At 37.1% G+C, this 26,003-nt stretch overlaps 1 protein-coding gene across 1 annotated transcript in view; it reads left to right on the top strand.

Moving 5' to 3' along the window:
* LOC100115493 overlaps positions 1-26,003 on the top strand; it is a 245,950-nt gene that overhangs the window by 28,525 nt on the left and 191,422 nt on the right. Inside the window, exons 2-4 of the mRNA XM_032602169.1 lie at positions 20,350-20,415; positions 20,592-20,682; positions 20,754-20,911. Coding sequence (XP_032458060.1) covers positions 20,602-20,682; positions 20,754-20,911 — 239 coding nt within the window. The 5' untranslated portion in view covers positions 20,350-20,415; positions 20,592-20,601. The remainder of the gene's footprint in view (positions 1-20,349; positions 20,416-20,591; positions 20,683-20,753; positions 20,912-26,003) is intronic.

Below are 26,003 nucleotides of genomic sequence, written 5' to 3'. Positions count from 1 at the left end.
AAGAATAAATAATACTTCTGATAATCATGTTTATAAAACTAAATATAATGAGAAAATTCCTGTCAATAATCAAATGGTTGTACCATATAATAAGTTTTTATTAATGAAATACAAATGTCATATAAATGTTGAATATTGTGCTTCTATACAAAGCATAAAATACATCTATAAATATATCCATAAAGGTAGTGATAGAGCATTTGTCAAAATTCAAAAAGATGATGATTGTAATAATGATGATAAATTTGATGAAATTAAAACTTATGTTGATGGTAGATATTTAAGTCCAATGGAAGCAGCTTGGCGATTACAAAATTATCCAATTTGTTATAGAAGTCATTCAGTAGAAAATATGCCTGTACATGATGAAAACAAACAATATAAAATATTTGAACTAAATAAAATTAAAACTGCAATAGACAACTATCAAACACGACTAACAGCATGGTTGGAATTAAATAAAGTCGATGATTTCGCAAAATCTATAAAATACGTAAATATTCCAGAATATTATATTTTTAATAGACAAAGTAAAAAGTGGCAAAAAAGAAAAAATAAAATGAAAAATAATACTATTGGTAGATTAAACGTGGTTTCTTCCAAAGATCACGAACGGTTTTATTTAAAATTGATATTAAATAAAGTAAAAGGTGCCACGTCGTTTAAAGATTTGAAAACTTACAACGATATAAATTATAGTACATATAAAGACACTGCTATTGCCATGGGTTTAATTGAACATGATGATCAAATTGATAAAATTTTTGAAGAAGCTTGTACTGTTATGTTACCGAATCAGTTGCGACAATTTTTTGCGTGGTTCTTACTTTCTGAAAATATTCAAGGTGATCGCATATGGAAAGAATACAAAAACATTTTCACAGAGGATTTTATTGATAACAAAGAAAATTGTGCTCTTTTACATATTAACCAAATATTTGAATTAGAGGATAAATCTTGTGACTCATTCAATTTACCTATGCCAAGCAAAACTGTTCTAAAGAACATTTATGATAGTAATGAACTTAAACAGTGCAAACGTTTGTTTGAATTAATGTATAATGAGTTAAACAATGACCAAAAAAAGATTTTTTAAACAATATGTTCACAAAATCACAAAATGTATTTTATCGACGGTCCTGGAGGTTCTGGAAAAACATTTCTATACAAAACTTTGATTTATTATTTTATTTCTCAGAATAAAAAAATATTATCAATGGCATGGACTGGTATAGCTTCAATATTACTCCCAAAGGGAATGACGAGTCATAGAACGTTTCGCTTACCTTTAGATTTGACAAATTTAAAAATTGCATTTTTAAAGTTTGAATCTGATAAAGAAAAGTTACGAGAAGCAGATTTGATTATTTGGGATGAAGCTTCTATGATTCCTAAAAAAGCTCTAGAAATAGTTGATTTAACTTTACGTGATCTATGTGATACTAACATTCCTTTCGGGAATAAATTAATAGTTTTAGGAGGAGACTTTCGGCAAATTCTACCTGTTGTAAAAAATAGTAGTAGAACTATTATAATAGCAGAAACTATAAAAACATCATACCTTTGGTTACACTTTCATATTTTGAAATTAAACATAAATATGCGTTCACTCGATAGAAAATTTGCAAAATTATTATTAGAAGTAGGAGAAGGAAAGATAAAAAAGTTTAGAATTCCCGAAAAATGGAAAACAAATGATATATGTTCAAAAATCTTTAGTCACAGCATAGATTTATCACTAAATAGCGTAATACTCACTTCTCACAATGAATATACTTATTTTTTGAATAATAAGATCTTAAATCAAATGGAAGGAGAGACAAAAACTTATTACAGTGTTGATACTGCAACATATCAAGGTGTTGATAAATCTGACGATAACATTTACATAAATTTTCCGATCGAAATATTGAATAGCATTCGAGAAGGATTGCCACCTCATGAACTTAATTTAAAAATTGGGGCTATCATTATGTTAATAAGAAACTTGAGTATAACAGACGGTTTGTGTAATGGCACGCGATTAAAAGTTACCAAATTATTTAAGTACAACATTGAAGCCGAAATTATAACTGGGGAAAAAATTGGAAATAAAGTTTTTATACCTAGAATTACTTTAAATACCGGAAATTTATCTTCATTACCAATTATTTTATACAGAAAACAATTTCCTCTAGTCTTAGCATTTGCTATGACTATTAATAAATCTCAAGGACAAAGTTTCGATAATGTAGGAATATACTTAAAAAAACCTTTATTTTCTCATGGACAATTGTATGTATCATTATCTAGATGCAAAGATCCTAATCGATTGTTTATTCAAAACGAAAGTGAAAACAATTCAGAAATAGAAAATATAGTTTGGAATGAAATTTTCGATTAGAAGTTTATACTTAATTTGCACGAATATACATATATATATTTTTTTAATTTAATAAAAAAAATATTTTTGTTTTAATGATATTATAGCTGTATCCACAAATATTTAAAAATGGAGTGGGATCCAACTCAAAATTCTTTAGTTCCAATAGAAAACGAAGCACATGAAAACTTTTTGCGAGCATTAAATAATCAAATTGAAGAACATGAATTAGAGCAAGTAAATTATGAACTTTATTTAAATGATTTGATCAGAGAATATGATGAAGATCAATTAAAAAGATTACATTCACGAATTCAATTTTTCGAAATATTTGACGAAGTTCAAATAACATCAAAATTTATAAGTTTAGACCAAATTCCAACTAAAACTACATTAACTATTCAATGTATTTTAAAATTTCGTAGAACACATGATCTTCTTCCGGATTCCTTGAAAAATGATGATGCAGCTTATGTTGAATATATAATTAATATAGCTAACATTCTCAACTATATCAATCAAAATTAATTGTGTAATTAATGAAAGTACGAATATTATTTCATAAATTATTTATGTAAATTCGTAATTTTCTAAATAAGCAATTATTATCATAGATTCAATTCACAAAACAAAATCAATATTTTTTTTTTACAAATTATTCATTACAAATTATTATTTTTTATTACGATCATAAATATTATTCGAAAATATTGTATCAAAATTTCAGTCACAAAATATTTTTCATTTTTAAAATTCTTCTTTTTAAAAACCTTTTTCATACACCATAACACAAAAACAGCACAGAACAGACACACAAATAATCATTAATAGTAATACAGTAAGTTAATTTTGTATTATTATAGGACATGATGTAATAATACTTAGTTAACTTAAAAATATTTAATGATTATTTGTACACTTTTACATGAAAAAAGTTTCAATTTAAATTGTACCCTGTTCAAAAATTATATTTAATTTTGTAAATAAATAGTAGTACATTAGTTGTAACATTTAGAAACTTTTTTCAAGTAAAAGTGTCTGTAGGAAGGAGGATGGTATGAGGAGGAGTCTTAGGGGAGGAGGATTGGTATCTAAGACTCCCGTGGTTATATGGCTCATGGCGATGATTCCACGGTTTTTTTTAGATTATTGTATAAAAATTCTAATTGATAAAAATGAATCAATAATAATCATTTTGTTTACAAATGCATGAAGTTTAGAACATAATTCATTTTTGCCAATAACCATAATTTTATATAATTTGATCATGTCATGAAATTATATGAAATTATTGGTAATTTTTATACAATAAAATAAAAAAAATCAACGCGCCTAAAGTACATTGTATTATGACTAATAAAATGTACTTTTGACAGTACCCCTTGGGTGGTGTGGAAAACTGTCTCTTTATTCTGTCTCTCTAGTTCTGTCTGACTACTCATATTACCTGAAAATTCATCGAGGTCTTTGATCTCGCTTATCTTGTCCATTTTGTTGTTTATTCAATCAGTGAATCATCTATAATGATTATACTTTCTGATGGTTCTTTGAGTTCTTTGAACTCAATTATTCCCTAACTTATTTACACGTTATTAATAATTAACTTTAATCTTATAACTTAAATAAAATTAGAGGTAGATCTTCAATATCTGGTTCTCTTGGAACTGATACTTCTTACCTTAACCTAAACCTTAATTCTATTTAATATTATCCAATTTAAATCTATTTAATCATAATATGTTATAAATTTGTATTTAATTGGACTGTTAATGCGGCCTTATTTTACTACGCAATAGCGTTGTGAAAGTATGACGGTCTCAAGCCCGATAACGCAGAGAGCAGTCATGTTATTTGGTGGGGGGGTGGTGGAGGGGTGGTGGGGGGTAGTGTGGGGGGGGGGATTGGTGGTGGGGGGGAGTCTTGCCAAAATGACTATATAATATAGGAAGATATATATATATATATATATATATATATATATATATATATATATATATATATATATATATATATATATATATATAACCCCCTACGGAGGGGCAGTTTTGGGGATGAAGTGAACTTATGGCCAGAGACTATCAGATGAAGCAAGGAACAACTCTCAAGATAATAACTACGTAACTTACCATGCCCGTTTCATTGTACTTATAGTGTTTTTATGGCGTTCTAATATATAAAAAGAAAATTTTAGTTGTTCACCAATAAACAAAATGAAATGGGCATGGCAAGTTAAGTAGTAATTATCTTGAGATTTGTTTGAAAATTAACTTTGTTTGATTCATCTCAGTTCTTTTCTATCTGTAATTTCGTTTCAGAATATATCAAACTCGCCTAACCTTTTACATTTTAAAAGTTAATTCTTTTCAGAGGTTTCAATCCTTTTTAGTAAATTTTTTTGAGTATTTCATATTCAACGTCGTAAAAATAAAATATAAGCATCTTTAGCACCTTTCGACCACAGCTTTTTTGTAACATTTTTATCACTAGCATGAAATCACTGATTGTTCTGATATACACTACCCTTGAATTATTTCTACACCTAGACACCAAAAACCATGGTGCGAACCATCCAGACCTCGTCATCGGTCACCCTGTACACCTTGACGCCGTCTTCGTATGATTTATTTACCTAGATACCAAAAACCACAGAGCGCACCACCTAGACCTCGTCATTGGCCATCCTGTACACCTAGACACCACCCTTGAATGATTTTTACATCTAGACACCAAAAACCACGGAGCGCTCCACCTAGACCTTGTCATCGGCCACCTTGTACACCTGGACACCTTCCTCAAATGATTTTTACAGCTAGACACAAAAAACCACGGAGCGCGCCACCTAGACTTCGTCACCGTCCACCTTCTACATCTAGACACCGCCCTTGAATGATTTTTACACCCAGACACCAAAAACCACTTAACGCTCCACCTAGACGTCGTCATCGGCCTCCTTGTACACCTAGACACCGTACTTGAATGATTTTTATTCCAAGACACTGAAAACAACATGAACCTTGTCATCGGCTACCCTGGCAAGCTAGTTACTGTTACAGCTCTGGAACGCAGAGTATGCACCGGCAACCTCTTAATTCTAAATATCGTAATATATTATTATATTTTCTTAAGAAAGCAATTCCCATCTGTATATAGCTTTGCGGCCAACTTCATGGTCCTAACACTTCTTGCGGCTAACTTAACGGTCCTTTCACATTTCGGGCTGAAGAAGAAAAACGTGATTTTAGCATTTGTGGATTATACACTCATATATTATAAAAATAAGCAGCCATTTCATTAATATTTTTGCTGGAAATCATAGTTTAGCTCAGAAAACTTACAAATGTAATGTAATAGTATGTATGTATGTATGTCAAATAAAAATAAAGTGAGATTAACCCATTAGCGCCTGAACGGTCACTTTTCGACACTAAAGTTCAGAGATTCACGGTACAATGAATCTGATCGAAAAAGATGTTTGAACCACTGTACCCATGTTTTAAAGGTCGCTCTTTCGAATAGTGATGGTTAGAAATCCCTAAAATGAGTTTTTTATGTGAAAATTGCTAATTAAAAAATCACAATTTTTTAAAAATTATTATAAGAAATTTTGTTTGCCTATGCCTTTTTCTACATACTTAATACCGAAAAATAACGCGTCCATGGACCTTTAACTAAAAGTTATTGGCTTACGATTAATAAAAAAATTTTTTATTCATACACAATGGCGTTCAAAACAGTAAATTTTACTTTTAATCTTCAGTAATATTTTTCTCAATTTATATGAACTTGAGGAAAAATTTCCTAAGAATAAGAACATCCTAAAATTAATTAAAGAACACCCTCAATTTTTTTTCAAAACCGTGAAAGAAAATTTTTGATTTTTCGGAATATAGTACATTACACAACTAGGGGCGAAAATTGGCGTTTTTAAGCGAGGATGATTATTGAGCACGAGTTCTCAATCATCATCCGAGTCTGAATAAGCCAATTCGCCCCTTGTTCTGTACTGTGCTTATTATAATCAGGGCATCGATAGCGCCTTTTTTTAGTCTGCCTAAAAAAGCAGAACTAGTGCTGTCTACTTCCGCCCCCGGGGCGCCCCTAGGGAAAAATTTTCGCCTTAAGATATATGTATATATGTGTTTGGGTCTGTTTATATGTACATATACACACAAAAACACTAAAAAGGCCTTTCGCCCAGGCTTGAAAAACTCGACTTTTGCTCCACTTTTTCTTAGGCGAAAAGCGCGTTTTCGATGCACGTGTCATGAAGTACTTTACACTCTATCGAAAAATATAACACTTCAGCAATTTTATTCTCAATAACTATGGACATGCGGAAAAATTTTGTGGAAACGAAAAAGTCTTAAAATCAGTCAAAGAATACCCTCAAATTTTTTCGGAATGTTTAAACAATTTTTAAAAAATTTCAGTTATTCCATTTTATGGAAAATCCAAAATTTTCTTCTACGATTCTGAAATAATTTACAGGTATTCTTTGATTATTTTTAAGACGTTTTTATTCGACCTTTAAAACATGGGGTACAGTGGTTCAAACATTTTTTCCGATCAAATTCATTGTACCGTGAATCTCTGAACTTTCGTGTTGAAAAGTTTCCGTTCAGGCGCTAATAGGTTATTCAAAGTAAGTCGAGTTCATAACAATATTTTTGCAAATATAATATAACACAAACTCAAAATTGTTATGTTCAATGATGGGCTCAGTTTAATATTTATGAAACAGGCGTGATAAGATACGTAGTAAGTACACAAGAATGGTTTGTATCTGATCAATATATTATTAAAGTTTTTAGATAGGAATTATTTGATTCAGAAACCAAAAGCATGGTCTTTTGGAGAAACGTTTCTGCAATGGGGTTTCAGAAACTTAAAAACGTTTCCACTGAAGTTTCAAAACGTGGCAGAAACGTTTCAGAAACCTTCAAATGTCCGCTTTTTTGTTGCTCAGTCGACGTCTTAGAAGCCTTGAAGAAATGTTTCTGTAGAATCGTTACTGTTACATAGTTTCTGGAACGTTTCTGAAACATCTCTGGCAAACTTCAAGTTATCTTATTTTGCGCTTCAACGTTGCAGAAACGTTTCTAAAACGTTTTACATGAACGTTTAAATAATTGTAAAATGTTAATAATTAACAATTACATCTTAAGAGAATGACTAGTAACCTATTCAAATTTGGAAGTACCATATGGAATATACTACCAGAATGGTATTTGAACCATTTGAAGGTTTCTGAAACGTTTCTGCCGCGTTTTGAAACTTCAGTGGAAACGTTTTTATTTTACCTGCCGAACAAAGCGGTTGATCCCAAGGACCAAACAAGGAAAAGTAGATAATTTTATTCTCTTTCAAATAAATTATAGCTGAATTGTTAGTAACAATGGAAAAATTGAAAAAATCGCAAAATAGTGTTTTTCAAACATCAAAAAATGGCCATAAAAACAAGTAATTGAGAAAATAATAATTTTTCCTGAATTCAGAATCCAAGAATAGATGTGCATTTCAAATTTTATTGGCATTAACGGAGTAGTTCCAGAAATATTACGGTATACATACAGACACACATACACACACACTCGCGCGGGGATGCCGATACCCCGTATGTGGCGCGTTCCCTGGGTGGCGGATCGGGGAAAGCTCATCGCCGCGTCAAGGTCTCCTCAACAGGCCGAAGGGTAGAGCAGAAATAAAATATGCATTGCAGAAAATAACTTACTGCAATGCCAGCGCCCGGGAACACAAGGGAGGAAAACCCAGACAACTTCAAGCTTCAGATCCTGGAAGGCGGGTACAACGGAGGAAGTCCCAACTACTCCACAGGATAGAAGTGGAGGAAACAAACAAACAGATAATCAAGCTGAAAAGACAGCGTGGCAGGAAGTCGTCACAAGAAAGTCAAAGAAAAAGGAGAAAAAGGCAAACAAAGAGGATAAAAGTGTCCCTGGCGTTGCAAACCAGAATAGGGCCAGCAAGAATGAACAGAAGCGGGCAAGACCTCCCAGACCGGATGCTTAAATCATCAAGGCTGCAGAAGGAAAGAGCTATGCAGACATTTTGTCCAAAATAAAAGCGGCTCCGTTATTTAACACACTGGGGAATAGCGTAAATAAAATACGCAAAACAGTTGCAGGCGATCTTCTGATAGAACTTAAACGCACAAAAGAAGTCAAAACCTTGGACTTCTAAGAAACAGTTAAAGCGGTACTAGTGGGAGGCGCCACAATAAAAGCAGTTCAGGAAAAAGAAACCATTGAACTAAGAGATCTGGACATGCTTACCTCAAAAGAGGAGGTACTATAAGCACTACAGAAGGAAATTGGTGAGGAGATCATAGAAGGCTCTACGATAAGATCTCTGCGAAAGACGTATGGTGACACGTAGATTGCAGTGATACGGGTACCGGCTCAGATAGCGGCTAAGATCACTAAGCTACAGAAGATCAGAATAGGATGGGTTAACTGTAGGATCCGGGTGGCTAACTACGAAAACGAGCCGCTTAGGTGTTATAAATGTCTAGGTTTTGGCCATATCGGTAAAAAGTGCACAATAACTGAAGACTGAAGTAAGCTTTGCTTTAAATGTGGAAAAGATGGGCACAAAGCAAAGGAGTGTAAGAACCAACCCAACTGTGTACTCTGCAAAGGAGGCACAGGTAGGAAGTGTGACCACGCAGCTGGTAGCTATGCATGTACAGTTTACCGAGCTGCAGTAGAAGCCACTGACAGACGAAGAAAATAAAAATAGTGCAGTTGAATATGAATCACTGCGCGACTGCACAGGACCTACTGAGCCAGTATGTCCGTGAGGCAGGAATCGACATAGCCATCGTCTGTGAACAATACAGAGACCTGGACATACCATCGCTGGATATGGACAGTACTAGTAAAGCGGCGAATGGGCATGCAGAGACGCCACGTTCCAGGAAAAAATGACAAGACGTAATGAAGGATTTGTACGCGCTAAGGTCGCAGGCGTACACATTTACAGCTGCTATGCTTCACCCAACACGTCAATAGAACAATTCAGACAACTTTCGGACCAAATAGTATAGGATGCTGTAGAAAGAAAACCGGTACTGATAGCAGGCGATTTTAACGCCTGGGCAGTAGAGTGGGGCAGCCAAAGGACGAACGAAAGAGTGCAAGCGATATTGGAAGCATTCGCCCTCCTTGACTTGGTCTTAGTTAACCAGGGATGTTCTTACACATTTTAAAAAGGAGACGCAGGGTCCATCATTGATCTCACGTTTGTCAGCAGCTGCCTGATTGGCTCAGTTAGATCGTGGATGGTGAGCGATCACTACACAAACAGTGATGACCAAGCGATAATAATGGAGATAAGAATATCGAAACAGAGATCCAGCGGGAGGGCAACGACAAAAAGAGTCGGCTGAAAAACGCAGGATTATGATAAGGAGACATTTCTGCTGGCTCTAGAAGAAATACAGCTGTCTGGATCTGCGAATGATAAGGTCGAGCAGGTAATGGGAAATATTACCCCAGTCTGCGACGCAACAATGCCAATAGACGACCGCCAGTATACTGGTGGGATAAAGAAATCGACGCGGCCCGCAAAGAGTGTCATCAAACCAGAAGACGGGAACAGCGGGCTCGGATGAAATACTACAAGACTGGTCGTGGTAAAGAAATAGTAGACACCCTAAATAAAGAAATGACGACTGCTAAACGGATAATTAAAAGGAAAATTTGAGATAATAAACGACGGTGCCTGAAAGAGTTACAGAACGAGGTTGAGCTGGACCCCTGGGGGCGACCGTACCAAGTGGTAATGAAGAAGATAAAGAGAGGTTATATCCCCCCTTCTAAAAGCCTGGAATCGCTGGATCGTATTATGACAACACTGTTACCCCTTTAACTGGAAGTAACAGCTATTCCTGAAATGGAGGCGAATGACGAAACCATTTCAGCAATCACTACAGAGGAAGTACTGGCTGCATGCAAAAGAATTGGGAACATCAAGGCTCCAGGTCTAGATGGCATACCTAATATTGCATTGAAACAAGCTATATAGGCACGCCCCGATGTTTTTGTGGACTTGTACAACTCACGTTTTAAAGAAGGTACGTTTCCTAAGAACTGGAAGAAGCAACGCCTAGTGCTACTACCAAAAGGAGATAAGCCACCTGGAGAAGCTTCCTTATACAGACCACTCTGCATGCTGGACACCCCGGGCAAGATCTTAAAGCGCGTAATCGGCGTTAGAATGGACCAAGTCATTGAAAAACCAGGCGGACTTGTGGAATATCAATACGGCTTCAGGAAAAATCGCTCCACTCTTGATGTCATAAACTTAGTAGTTGACACCGCTAGAACTGCAACAGAAGAAAAAAGATAAAAAGGAGGATTCAAGAAGTACTGTGCTATTATTTCACTGGATGTTGAAAATGCGTTTAACTCAGCCAGTTGGGGCAAGATACAGGAGGCACTACGAAAAAAAGATGTACCCGCATATTTAAGAAGGATTATGTTTAACTACCTGAAAAACAGAACCCTTTTGTATGACACAGAGAGCAGCACGGAAACCTATCAAGTAACCGTAGGGGTCCCACAAGGGTAAGTGCTCGGCCCACTATTGTGGAACATCATGTACGATGGCGTACTTAAGCTTGAGCTATCCGAAGGTGCAACAGTTGTAGGGTTCGCAGATGACATAGCAGTAGTGGTAGTAGCAAAGCAAAAGGAAGAGGTAACGGAAATCGCTAACGAGACAGTAAGTATAATCCACGATTGGCTAAAGCAGACTGGTAGCCATAGAACGGAATCTATTCTTGTATCCAGTAAATAAAAAATAGAGACAATAACGCTGTCAGTGGACGGACACGAAATAGACTCTCAGCCGACCATTAAGTACCTGGGAATCACCATAGACGCCGGACTAACATTTAAGCAGCATCTTGAGAGGGCGAGCAATAAGGCAGCAAAAGTCGGTGCTGCATTATCGCGACTAATGCCAAATGTAGGTGGACCAACGCAGGGCCGAAGGTTACTCCTAGCCAGTGTTACTACATCAATTATGTTATATGGTGCCCCAATATGGGCGGACGCTATGTTGGTAAAGTCCTATGCATGAAAGCTGTCAACAGTTTATAGGAGAAGTGCATGGTGGGTCGCTTCTGCCTACCGAACAGTATCAGAAGATGCAGTGTGCGTTATCTCAAGTATGTCGCCTATTGACCTCCTAGCAACAGAACGAAAGAATATATACGAAGAAAACCAGCTGGGTGACAATACTCAAAAGGAAGTTTGGAAATCAGCAAAGGCACAAACCCTAGCTGAGTGGCAAAGACTATAGGACTCCAGTAGAAATGGACGAAGGACGTACCGTCTCATACCATGTATTGTTGCCTGGACCAATAGACGACACGGAGAAGTGAATTACTACCTTACGCAGTTTTTGAGCGGACATGGGTGCTTTCGAGCCTACCTACACTACCAGAAGATGCAGGATAATCCAAATTGCCCAGTATGTTTGGAAACAAACGAAGATGCGGAACATGTCTTCTGCAACTGTTCGCGATACGAAATGGAACGAGAGGAACTCGAGCGGTATCTTCAGGCCAGGGTGACCCCTGAGTCAATGATGACAACTATGCTAGCGCCGAAAGATGGTTGGTGCGCAGTAAACAACTACGTAAGGACTATTATCAAGAAGGTTAGAAATGACGAAGAGAATAGAAGTGTCGGCAAGAGTTACTTTTGCCAAAGACGCGACGACAAGCACGCCAGCAACTCCGAAAAACGTCTGGTCAGATAGCAACATCAGAGAAGGTCTCGCGAGAGGGCTAAGAAATGCCTCGACGACCCCAGAAAATAAACCAAGAGATATCGTCGGAACGGTGCGCAAATGGGACCTGCGATTTGCAGGCACAAGCGCAGAAAGGATAGAGAGATTTTTTGGTTAGCTGGAGCAGAACATGACGAGGGCGCAGATGTCAGAAAAAGAAAAACTAGTTGTACTGCCTTATGTGTTTACGGATCTAGCAGCCTAGTGGTATCATATCAATAAAGACGAGTGGCAAAGATGGGATGATTTTCGCAGCGCGGTACTGTGCTGGTACGGAGCTAACAGGCGGCTACAACAACGTCTAGCCGCTGACGTAGAAAAAAGATATCAGGGCGCGCATGAACCCGTCCGCGACTATGTGACTTGCCTCTTGGGTATGATGAAGGAAATTAAACCGCCTCCACGGAAGCAGAAACGGTAGTAGCTAGCGGAAAGGACTACAGAGCACCTCCAGCCCCCGCCGACATGCTATATTCCAACCTGGCGTATAGATCGCCAATAGCAGCACAGCCAGCGACAGCGAAATCTACAAAAGTGACAGTAGTTGCAGTAGAGACGCCCAGCAACTCCAACGAACAGCTGGCGACGATGTTCAGCAAAATGCTGGAAGAGCGGTTAGAGATGCGGTTAGACATGCTACAAATGCCACTAGAAGGGCCACATAAGAAGAGATTACCCGGAGGGAAACGAGGAAGCGATCGCGTAGAAGAGGCCGGCGCACGCTCGCAGAATTCCGGCACGACCTCCAAGAACAGCAAATAGGCGGGGGGCGAAAGCCGCCCCGCGAGTAAGGTCTTCGGAAAAACGTGTGCCGAAAGGAACACGACAAGTGTAAACCTTCGCAAAAGAATTCCGATTTCGCGCATTATATGATAGTGGCGCATCGCTAGTGTGTATGGGCCCACTAGGCCTGCAGCTAGAGAGCGCACTGAAGAGGCAAGTAGTGCCAAAAACAGCTGCGGCGCGAAGCTCGCCGATGGCAGCTACACTACCATCGTAGGCTACGTATGGCTACCATTCGAAGTCGGCAGTCTGAAGAAGGATGTACGAGTTGCAATTGTCCCGGATCTTCCTACGGACTGCATAGTCGGAGTAAACTTCTCGTTTACCTTCAAGGCCGTGTTAGATCCGGAGACTTCAAGAATGTATTTTTAAGAAGATCAAAAATACGTAGATTTAGAGTTGGCGGCGATCGAAGGAGGATCGACGAAATTAGCATCGATGGACTTGGCCGACGTACAAGAGCAGGAACGAGAGGCGCTTAATGCGCTCCTAGATAAGATAATTGGTCAAGACTCTGGAGAAATCAGCTGCACGAGCTGGATAGAGCATACGATCGAGATGCAGTCGACGAGACCGATAAAACAAAAATATTTTCCGGTCTCGAGGAAGTTAGAAGAAGAGATATACAATTCAGTGAGAACTATGCTCGCGGCGGAAATTATAGAACCATCAAATAGTGCATTCTCGAGTTCAGTGGTAATGGTGCGGAAGGCGAATGGGAAGTATCAATTCTGTGTCGATTCTGTCGACAGAAAAATTAACGCAGTCACGCGCTGCGACGCATACCCTTTACCGCAAATGAATGCAATATTACGAAAATTGCAGCAGGCGCGCTACATATTCACTATAGATCTCAGTAGCGCGTATCACCAAATTCCACTGAATGAGGAGAGTAAACAATACACGGCGTTTACGGTGCCCGGATTGGGACTGTTCCAGTTTACACGGCTTCCATTCGGATTATCCGAGGCCGTCGCATCATTTCAGCGCCTCATGGATTAAATTATTACGCCTGAACAGCAGCCACACACGTTCGCGTATCTAGATGACGCGAAAGTTGCTACGGAAACGTTCGAGGAGCATATGAGCGTACTCGAACGTGTACTGAGACGGATAAAGGACGCGGGGTTAACAGTAAACCGCGAGAAAAGCGTGTTCTGTAGAGACGAAGTCAAGTATCTCGGCGTGTTGGTAAAACGGCTTTAGGCCAGATCCCGAGAAGATTGCACCGATAATAAATTACCCAATACCAAAAAATTGAAAACAGTTTCGACGCTTTCACAGTATGGCGTCGTGGTACTGACAGTTTTTAGATAACTACGCAACGCTAGCAGAACTGGTAACACGACTGACACGTAAATATCAGCCGTATATATGGGGCGAAGAACAACAGAGAGCGTTTGAGGCAATCAAAACTCTGATCGCCTCAGCGCCGATACTCCACAGCCCAGTCTTCGAACGAGAATTCGTGATTCAGACAGACGCGAGTGACACGAGAATCGGAGTAGTGTTGACGTAAGAAGTCGACAGAAAGGAGCAAGTACTCGAATTCGCAAGCCGAGTACTCACACCTGCAGAGCGCAACTATACCGTAAGCGAGAGAGAATGCTTGGCAGTGATATTTGGGGTGAAAAAATTTCACCAATACGTAGAGGGTTATCACTTTAAAGTGATAACGGGCCACAGCAGCCTCCGCTAGCTCTGTAATTTAAAGAATCCTTCCGGTAGACTCGCACGTTGGGCGCTAGAGTTGCAAGGTCACAGATACACGATTGAACATCGTAAAGGCGCAGATCATCACGTGCCAGATGCCCTGTCTCGAATGTACGAAAAGACAGAGCCTTAGATAGCGGCGATAAGCCAGGATCCACCGTGCAAGACCAATGGTATAACGCAAAACTTAAAGAGGTCAGCGAAAATCCTACAAATTTTCCGGATTGGAAAATTGTGGGGGGGGGGGCGAGTGTACAAATACAAAGTGGATCCTAACATCGCAGACGCGCTCGGAGAAGACGAAGAGGCATGGAAGCTTGTAATGCCTGAAGAACAACGCGAAAAAGTGTTAAAAGAATGCTATGATCAGCCGACGGCAGGGCACTTCGGCCGCGAAAAGACCTATATAAGAGTGGCAGAACTATATCACTGGCCTCGCATGTACAGAGACGTATCGATATACGTGCAACGTTGTCATCTGTGCCAGCGGAGCAAGGTTGAGCAGATGCTGCGTTCCGGTCTAATGGGAAAGCGGATAGTTCAGAAACCGTGGCAGATGGTGGCAGGGGACATCATGGGTCCAATGCCGAAGACAGCACACGGGCACGAATACGCTCTGATTTTTCAAGATCTTCTTACTCGATGGATCGAGTGCATGCCTCTACGAAAAGCTAACGGGAAAGCAGTGTTAGCAGCACTCAAAGAGCAAGTTATACTGCGTTTCGGGGCGCCGGAAGTATTTCACTCTGACAACGGCATAGAGTTCAAAAATAAACTGATAGATGAGTATTTGACGGCACAAGGCATTCGGCATTTATTCAACCCGCCGTATCACCCGCAGGCAAACCCCGTGGAGAGGGTAAATCGGATGGTGAAAAGAGAGATAGCGACGTACGCCGAAGGTAACCACCGTACCTGGGACGAGCACTTGAAGGAGATTGCATTCTTGTATAATACCGCAGTACACTCGGCGACCGGAGTGTCGCCAGCGATGTTGAATTTCGGCAGGCAGCTGAACGCGCCCGCGTCGCTGTGGCGCGAAGAAAATCGACAGGCGCTTGAACAGAAAGGAATTGGTGAGTGGCAGAAACGGTTTGCTAAACTCCCGGCCTTGCACGAGCAAGCGAAAGAGTTGTCAAAAGTAGCGCAAGATCGACAGGCAGCGCACTTTGACAAGCGACGCTGGCCTGCGGAATTTAAGGTCGGCGAATTAGTGTGGAAGCGATGCCATACGCTCTCGTCTGCAGCGGGAGGCGTAGCGGCAAAGCTCGCACTGCCATTCATCGGCCCGTATACCATCATCGCGCAAGTCAGGTCAAATACTTTTAGACTAGAAAATGCCGAAGGTAAAATGGAAGATCTGGTGGCCGCCGAAGAACTGATGATGTACTACGGCCCCGAGGAGTGGAAAGTCAAAATGCCCAAATATGATGAAGAAGATGAGACAGCTGCTCGACCACCAAGGGACGACGCGAGCGAAGAGGCGACGTGCGACCCGCCTGCAGCTAGCGCAGTCGAGCAAGAGCTCGAGGTTCAGATTGAAGCGCCGCACAGTGGGAGAAAATGGACAAAATTCGAGCCACGCGTCATTTTTAATCGTAAAACCATGGTTTTTTTTAAACTCTTTAAAAAAGCATCAAGTTTAAGCTACAGGTGCGGAAATTGTATCACCTTCCCCTAAACCCATGCGACCCCTAGAAGCCACCCCTACCAAACCACAATCAGTCTAACTCATCTATCCCAGGGAACAGAGAGTTAAATCGCTTTATTTTTTCTTAAAATAATTAAGCCACACGCCAGAAACCAGTTAACCACCTAACCACTCACCCCCTACCCCTAGAAACCACCCCTACCAAACCACAAGCAGGCTAACTAGCCTAACCCTGGAAACAGCGAGTTAAATCGCTTTATTTTTTCTTAAAATAATAAAGCCACACACCATAAGCCAGCTAACCACCTAACCACTCACCCCCCTACACCTAGAAACCACCCCTACCAAACCACAAGCAGTCTAACTCATCTATCCCTGGGAACAGAAAGTTAAATCGCTTTATTTTTTCTAAAAATAATAAAATCCCACTCCACAGGTCAGACTGGAAACACGCAGAATCGTATAACCACGTAATTAAAGACGTTATTACAAGTAAATTAGTCACATTATTTGTTAGCTGTAATTGTTGAATGAACTGCTATTAGTCATTGGCGTTGAAACAGATTTAAGCCCCTTTACCACGTCAAGGTTGCCATTTAGCCATCGAAAAATCGTATGATCAATATTTGTATGTATTATACTATAATCTAATAAATTCAAAAATAAACATTTAACCATCAAACACTCGTATGATCAAAAGATTTAATTATATTAAATTATACATTAATATAATAAATTCGAGAAATCTTCAAAAAATTCTGATAGAAGTTCAACGTATTTTTTATTTAATCTAAGAACTTTTTCTTCAGTAAATTTGTTTCTAAAGTCTATCATTCTCGAGTAAAAAATTCTGGAAATTTTTCACGATTTTTCCGTGTTAGCCGCCATTTTATGTGCTTTTACTTTTTTTCTTCAAAATTTAAACTGTGACACTTAAGTTTAAGTCTCGAGAACAAGATTTCTTCGCTCTAAACATTAAATCTTAAATGATTTCAATGTGAAAAATCGACATGAATAAAGATTTTTTTTTAAACCATGTTTTATTCCTTGTGGTTTGGTAGGGGTGGTTTCTAGGGGTTAAGTAGGTTAGGGGTAGGTATTTAGGTGATTAGCTGGCTTCTGGTGTGTGACTTAATTATTTTGAGAAAAAATAAAGCGATTTAACTCGCTGCTCTCATGGTTAGGCTAGTTAGCCTGCTTGTGGTTTGGTAGTTTGGTAGGGGTGGTTTCTAGGGGTTAATGGGTTAGGGGTAGGTATTTAGGTTATTAGCTGGCTTATGGTGTGTGGCTTAATTATTTTAAGAAAAAATAAAGCGATTTAACTCGCTGTTCCCTGGGATAGATGAGTTAGACTGCTTGTGGTGATACAATAATTTCCGCACCTGTAGCTTAAACTTGATGCTTTTTTAAAGAGTTTAAAAAAAAAATCATGGTTTTACGATTAAAAATGACGCGTGGCTCGAATTTTGTCCATTTTCTCCCACTGTGCGCCACGTAGGTAAGCATTTTTCTTGGGGTGGGAAGTACAGTGGTGAGCAACGTGAAGGCAACGTTGTTCGAGGTTTCCTCGTTAACATTGATCCCCTTCTTAATTGAACCGCTGATGATTACTTCGCTATACTCCTCCTCGAAATCACTCAAGCCTACCTCAATTTCTGCGGAGCTCAATCAAGCAAGTAAGGAGACTGGTACGTCAGTATTAACCGCCCCAGAGTAACTAGAACCGGTAACCAGCGTCTATGGGACGTGGTTAGAGTTCCGACAAGCAGGATGAAAGTTCTTGATTATTTTTTGATTTTATTCACGATTGTACTATAATAGCTACTTTATTTTTGAAAAGCGGGACTAAAGTCGCTTTTCGCAAATGCGAGAATAAAAGTGTTTGATTTTGATGTGTATGCATTACTTACGAACAAGAGCGTAGTTAAGTCAAGAGTCAAGAACCCTGTCAAAAAATAGTCACCTTACTCCTGCTTAACACGTAAAAATACGTCCGCGCGTTATAAAAAATATGCATCAAGGGCTAAAAAAGCCCGCGTTATGCCCTTGGTACACAATATACTATTAGAGTGCTCTGAGAGGAAACAAGGTTAAGGATTTTTTTCGAAGACTATTATAAATATTATATAGTATTATACTATTATTCTATAATCACCATTCCAAAATGTTTATTTTAAACGGCCAAGTTTGGTAAAAGTGTTATTTCAGTGAAATGAAATATAAAAGACGAAACAGACAGTTTTTTGCATTTTTCTTGGATTTAAAGATTATGTAAAAAATTATTGACACAATTGTATATTAAGTGTAATATTCTGGCAATCTGTGTCCTTATTTGCTGTCAATATTTAAAAAATTACTGATGTGCAATATTTATGATGGCAAAAACGCAACAAATTGTCAGCAACACTTGATATGAATATTCACGCAAAAAATTTCTTGACAGCAAAGCAGCAGCAAATATGAATATCTAAGCAGTGATTGTTCTAATTTTGCTATCAATTTCCTGAAAACGAATTTTTCACATCAATTTTTTGTGAAATCGTACAGTGAAATTGTACAACAAATTGATATAAATCTGTCTCCTGATTTGTTGAAAAATTTGTAACAAGGGTTTGCTGTTGATTTTCTAGCAATTTTTTATCAAATGTAACTATTTAAAAAAAAAATTGACGAGAGTTTGCTGTAACAAATCTGGATTTTGGTAAAAGTTGTAGACGTTTTTATGACCTACGGCTTTTTACTATACACTTTTCTCTTCGGCGTCATCTTTTGCCAAAAATCGTAATCATATTTCTTCAAATCTGCCCCGCAACAACCCTGCTGATGCATTAATTCTTTTTTGTAACACAAGCACGATTTTCGCGTTTTTCGTACTTATTATGCGAGCGTAAAGGACCCGTTTTTTACCGGTGGGCAAAAAAAAAAATGAAAAACGTGTGTGCGTATGTGTGTATGATTATGTACGTGTGTGTGCGTGTGTGTGAACGGGGAAATCAGTACATGCGTTACAAAAAATATGGTGTGTACCAAGGGCTAAGCGGGCTTTTTGGCCTCGTGATGTTGCAGTACTCTTCTGCGGCTCGTAAACGCCCTCGCCTTCGGCTCAGGCTAACTCGCCTTGACTCGTACTGCAAATTCCACACTCGACCTAAGAATGCCCACTTTACGCCCTTAGTACACAATATTATACTATTATGTTTATTAAATGTCACAACTATTTTCAACTGTTTCTGTCTTGTTAACGATTTTATTCCTGAAAATATAGTAATTTGACTATAATAATTAAGTTAGAATGTTTTTTTTTTAATATCATTTTGAAATACAACTTATATCAATGTTAAATTAATTTCTTTCAACTTAGATCAATGTTAAATTATTTTCTTCCAACTTAGATCAATGTTAAATTAATTTCTTTCAACTCTGTTACATATGCACAGCATAGTATTCTTTTTTCTTACCCTTACGAAAATAATTTGCAGAGATCTGTGCATAAATCTCTGCAATGATTTCTGCACAGATCACTGCATAGATCTCTGCACAAAATTTGGACCGTATCCTTTTAGTTTCCAGAATATTCTTAAGGTGCGACCTGGATGATAACAAAAAAGTTTTAATTATGAACTCCAAAAATTTTATTTTACAAGATATTATAAAATTTTTGTTTAAAACAAATTATTGAAAAATATAAATGTTGCTATTCACAACCAGAGTTTTTTTTTATTATCCAGATGTAACACCTATATAGGCACTCATAATATATTTTTTTTTTGCTTTTCAGAATATTCTGGAAATTAAAAAGATGCAGTTCAAATTTTGTGCAGATCTCTGCACATTATTTTCGTAAGGGTAAATAACTTTTATTTAATTTAATTAATTTTTTTTTAATTATAGTCACTTTAGTTTTCATCGACGTAGAAGTAGATTTAAGATTTTATTTTGCGTTTTTCTTATGATTTATAACAATTTTTAATGTCGGTATCTCTGTACAATAGTAAATATATTTATTATTTGTTTGTTTCAGATTACATAAGATCTATAGGCAAATACTTTATGCTAACTGTTAGTTTTGTAACAATTTTGTCCAATGGTGAGATCTAATCAACTTAAAAATTGTTTTTATAAGAAAAGTTCGTTCTAATTCGTAAACAAATTTTTAATTTATTTGTTTTGATGCTTTGAAAGCGTCGAATTAGTATCAAAATTAAAGAAGCTTGCATCAATGAAAATAATTTTCTATCTAATCTGATTAATTTTTTTCAATAGTTCAATAAAAATGGTTGATACGAATAATGTAAGTTGGAAATTAATGAAATCGCCGAAAGAATTAGCATCTTGGAATTTTCCATTATCGGATGTATGTATTTTTAAAAAATTATAAATTACAGAGTATTATTTCGAAGATGCTAACAGCAACTGTCATTTTAGATTTTAGATAGCTACTTCAATTCACTTCCTGAAGCATGTAAAATTCAATATGGAGAGGCAGCCGTTGTTATTCAAAATTCGACAAATGCTTATGTGCGTCGAGTAGAAGACCTTTACGATGAAACAAGATCTTTGAATTATAAAATTATTAATAATGAGTAAGTATATTAAGTTTGTCTGGGCGGTTTCTTAAGTAAGTCTTGAAGCCACGCACACGCTTTTGCCAGCGCGTACACACACAGACGGAGGCCTTAATAGCACGTTTCTGTCATCGCATAGAAACAAGCACGGACACGGAGGATGGACCCCACGAAGCGCTAAAATTAAAAAATTTTCGGAAAAATAAAAAAATTTTAAGAATAATTCAAACAAAATTTTAATTTTAGAAACTTTTAAAAGTTTTGAAAATTGTATTTGCATTGACGTAAGTCCCACTATTCAAGGGAACAAAGTGGCTACACAGTTAAGTCGTGAATAAAGTTCTATATGCAATATGGGACTGAAATCGAGCGAAGCTCGGGCAGTAAACCCACCCGCGGGAATAATCAACGACTTTAGTCCCTTGTTGCATAATGTACTGTTATTTGCGACTAAGCTGTAATAGACACTTTATTCTCTGAAAAGCGGGACAAAACTAGCTTTTTATTCCCTCATTAATTTTTTTACCGCATTTGCCGGTATAAAGTAACTTTATTCACATTGGTCGAAATTATTCCTGCAAACAGCGGAATGAGGAACTGTATAACTTCACCAACTTTTTTGAAGAAATGAGAAAAAAACACGTGGAATGATTACTTCTTTCTTTCACTTTACGTGCACCCTTTAAGACTGATTGAATAATCTTGGGAGAACATTTACTTGCTGTCATTGATTTTTTAGCTTTAGTTACTAACTTACTAAATTGCAGTACTATTCCAGTTTTACATAGTTCATAGCATTGTTAAAAGCAAAAGCATAAGCTTTATCAGCATGATTAATTCCAGGATCACCTCTTTTTATTCGCTCTTTTAATTTGGTTCCGGGATCACATTATTGATATCCAGAAAGATGCATTTTGTAACGATGTAATTTTGTTGGGACAATACCCTTCGTTTTTATGAACTATCGCGTCCGAATATTTATTTTTAAGCGCCAGGACATGATTCTCTTGTTCAGTTTTTTACGACTCCCCGGGAAGATTCTGTCACGGCTGGAGGTCTGAAAAGCAACAGGTCAACTCGTACTATTACACAGTTCAGGAATTCTTTATTCAACTAAAAGAACACACATCTACTTCTCACTCACGCAAGGATATTTGGCTGACAAATAATCTCCTGATCGGCGCTCAAGTATCACTCTTGTTCGACATTTTTGACTCGGCGAAACAGCGGTAATTTGTGGCTGATAAACACCAGAATTTTACGTGGCTACCTCCTTAATACATCGTGGAAGAGCTCTTCGTCCTCTCATTTTGGTGATGATTCGTGTTCTGTAACACGACGCGGGAAATTATGAAAATTTATTAAAATCGTATACTGCTACTCGTACCAGGTCTTGTGACTAATACGTAAATCCCCCCCCCCCCCCCAACCTGACCTTACCGATTTTAATAAGTTTTTTTATATGTTGTTGTACTCAAAAGAATAACTCAAAAGAATAGGGACACGTATTGTTTTTGTGCCGAGATCCACTTAAAGGGGGTTCTCACCTTCATATTTTACCCCTGAAAATTGTTTTTTATCATATCTCGACTTCTAATTAATATTTTGTAATAAAACCGAGTGGGAAATATTTTTCATAAGCAGGCAAAGATATGAGATGTGTTTATGACCCAAAGGGTTGCAACCCGAATTATATATTTAAAAGAAACTATATTTTTATGCTTTTTTCTTCATAAAAACCAGGGTAGGAACTTAATAGAATAAAGAAAAGTTTTTCCGTGCAGTACTATTTGCATTGTCTTATGAAAGGAAGCATAAATCATGGTTATTAAAAGTTATGATATAATAGTAAGTCAGCGTTTATGCACGGAGGAGGAGACCCCTGAACACCTCCTGTGCAACTGCCCCGCCATAACGGGCATGAGGCGGCATCTAGGTGCCCCTTTCTTAGAAGCGGAAGATGTTCAGGCCAAGCACGCCCCCGGAATTCTTTCATTCTGGGAGGCGATTGGCGCTTGATTAGCGACTGAACTAACCGGAGGGACGCCAAGGGATTACCCATGCGTCCAGTGGTCTGTACAAGCCCCATAGTAATAATAATAATAATAATAATAAAGTCAGCCTTGCATGCAATTCAAAAGGAAACTTCTTGTGGATATGCTGGCTATTTGATACTTTCAGCAATCGTTCGGCTTCTTGAATTCAATTCAAGTCATCCAGCTAATTGTAATCAAATTTCTGTCCATATGTTCTCAAGTATAATATTCAACTTGATCATATGTCTCAGCCTTAGAATGCAACTTGCTTGTTGACTAGCCTCAGAGACATCATCATCCTAAAGAGTCGTGGGCAAGAAGAATATTCAAAAATCAGATTAAGCTAATAGAATATTTCAAATTCAAACTTAGAGAATTGTAGATATGCTATCTTCTGACAATATTTGCGTATGCACACTAGGGCTACGCACTCTGCTTAACAAGTTTACAGAGCTGTGTAAGATATCGATGCGTTCTCTACTTATCATTAATTGTATCACCGTACAATTTGATTACAAATCGCTTTGTAAAATTTGAGCAGATACGGACAGCAAGACTAGCATTTGAAAGTCCTCGTAATTATCCAACTATCCTTCAACCTTCGAGACCCAGACCTCTGATATGTTTTGATCGTTGATAAGCATGTTTCACTTCAAGCGTTTATAGTATGCAGCATTTCAAATCAAAAACTTTTAGTAGTGACTGAGAATCTACAACTTTCTTGTAAAAAACTAACTTGTTCAATGTGTTTTAGAGCTAAGTTTTGTTTTCGCTTCTGTCACAGTTTATTTCAATACCCAGGTAAATGTTCAACTTTTCCATTTCTAGCAGAAACTGTAATTTAATTCCATCCACTTTGTTTATGTCATTTCTGGTTAGTTCAAATACTTGTTTCTTTGACCAAGGAAATAGACAAAGTTCTTACATGAAGCTTTCGGACTTGAATTATTTTATTAAATGTTGCAAGACTCATCAAATCTTACAAACTTTAGTTTACTTAGTTTCAGTTGAACAGTAAATACTCGCAGTATTTCTATATCACTTTACTACTAATCTTTTACAAAATGGGTTCTCAAACATCAAGCTGCTGTACTTTGAAATCAAACTTCTTTAGTGAAGCTAATGCTAATCAGATTAGTTTCAAACTCTCAATCATAATGCATATGTTTGACTTCATTTATGAGTTTTGCTTTCTCCTAGAGGAAGCTTCGTAATAGTACTTTTTTTAGTTTTGCTAAAACTTCATAGAAACGCATTTAAAGGTGTTTAGAGTTCGAATCATGCGTTTTAAGAAAATGTCTGTGCGGACGGATTCTGGAACCACGCGACCGTTTGTAATAAAATTGAACATGCATATATGTTTACTGATTTTCAATTTCGGTACATTTTATTTCAAGATTCTAACCATTGTTTGACTATTTTATGGTCATTTTATGTCCATTTTTCGATTTTTGTAAAACTTTTCGCTTTTTTTTAAACTAAATAGTCAAGAGTTTTGAAAAAATTACGATAATAGAAAATAGATAATCTACTTCCTGTAAAAATGTTAAGCCATTTTAACGAAAGCCGTTCTGTTTTAGTTGACATTTACCTTTTACCTTTTAAAAATGCAAAAAGTGCTTAGATCATTTACGACTTGACCCTATGTAACTCGAAGAATATTTATGAAAACATTCTGAAATAATTCACGAGATCCTTGGAACACTTCGGGAACATATTCCCACAATTTTAAGACAAGACAATACTGTATATTTAAACAATATTTGATGTATTACAACTATAAATTCAGTTGGAGGAAGCTACGTGCCAAAGAATTGGCAGCGGTTTTATCTTTGAATCCATTTATTAGAAACCGAACTTTGTCACTCACATTATTGTTTAATCCAACTGTCTTTTTTATTTTTACTTTTCAGCTAAAGTTCAAAATTTGAATCACTGTTATAAGTGTGATGTCATCTCAGCAATGCCGTTATTTTCAGGTATATGTCAGGGTTAGTGAACTTTAATTTAATTTCAAACGTATTATTACTCCGACATATAGCTATACCGAAAATAACAGATTATTCAAACTTCTTACAATGCCTATCTTAATCAAATTCTGCAAGGAACGCTTTCTTTTCTTTTATCCAGCACTATCTATCATATACTGCCTAAATAGGGCACATGTATTCGACACATGTTCTCTAACTACATTTTATACAGATATTATGTCTCTTCAATCTAAGATTCTAACTCTGTATTTTCTTTGAATACGCCACTGAACAAACATTGTTAAATGTATCTACAATACAAACTAAAAATCATCAATTTAATGAAATTATTGAAAATAAAACCTTTCAAGATTTTCATGATTATTTGTACGTACTAAATTTTGTAACTTGACTAAATTAATTTTACCAATTTACAATCTGTGCTTAAAAGAATTTAACTTATTCAAACTGTTTATTCCAACTTTCAATGAATTATCAAAGTTTGAATAGCTTGAGCATAGCTCATTGCTATATTTAATACAGCATTTTAAGTGGATGTGGGAGCTGAAAACACTGTTTTTCTGTTCCATATAACTTTTAGAACAAAGCTTGCAATGAAAAACCAACACCAGAGCGCCATAGTGTTGAGTTTAGTGAATCATTCTACCGAAAAAAAAAATACCAATCGGACTTTTGGTTTTTGTAAAAGTTGTGAAATACGAGCGGGTGTTTACGCGTATTTATGCGATTACAGCGCCAACCTTAAACACCAATTTTACTTATTAACTTTTTTTAAATTGAAATTTCATCAATATAATGAGCAGAGCGCCATAGGTTTGAGATAAGTGAATCATTCTCCTGAAAGAAAATGTCAATACGGCTTTTAGTTTTTTTTTTGGCATTTGAAATACTAAATACCCCGTGGCGTATATGCGAAGCTATAGCTCCCACCTCCCCTTAAGTGATTTGCACACATTTATCAGGCTTATTGCTTTTATCAACAACATAAAATTTCATTTATTTTTAAGCTTGAAGATTTCCTCTTTAGTTTCAAACTTATTTTATCGATTGTTCACTTGCTTGTTATAAATTGGATCTACAATC

The sequence above is a fragment of the Nasonia vitripennis genome, assembly GCF_009193385.2.
Source record: "Nasonia vitripennis strain AsymCx chromosome 5 unlocalized genomic scaffold, Nvit_psr_1.1 chr5_random0006, whole genome shotgun sequence".
NCBI classification, from domain to species: domain Eukaryota; kingdom Metazoa; phylum Arthropoda; class Insecta; order Hymenoptera; family Pteromalidae; genus Nasonia; species Nasonia vitripennis.
Note: the sequence above shows the minus strand (reverse complement) of the source record. Positions and strands in the feature narration are given on the sequence as shown.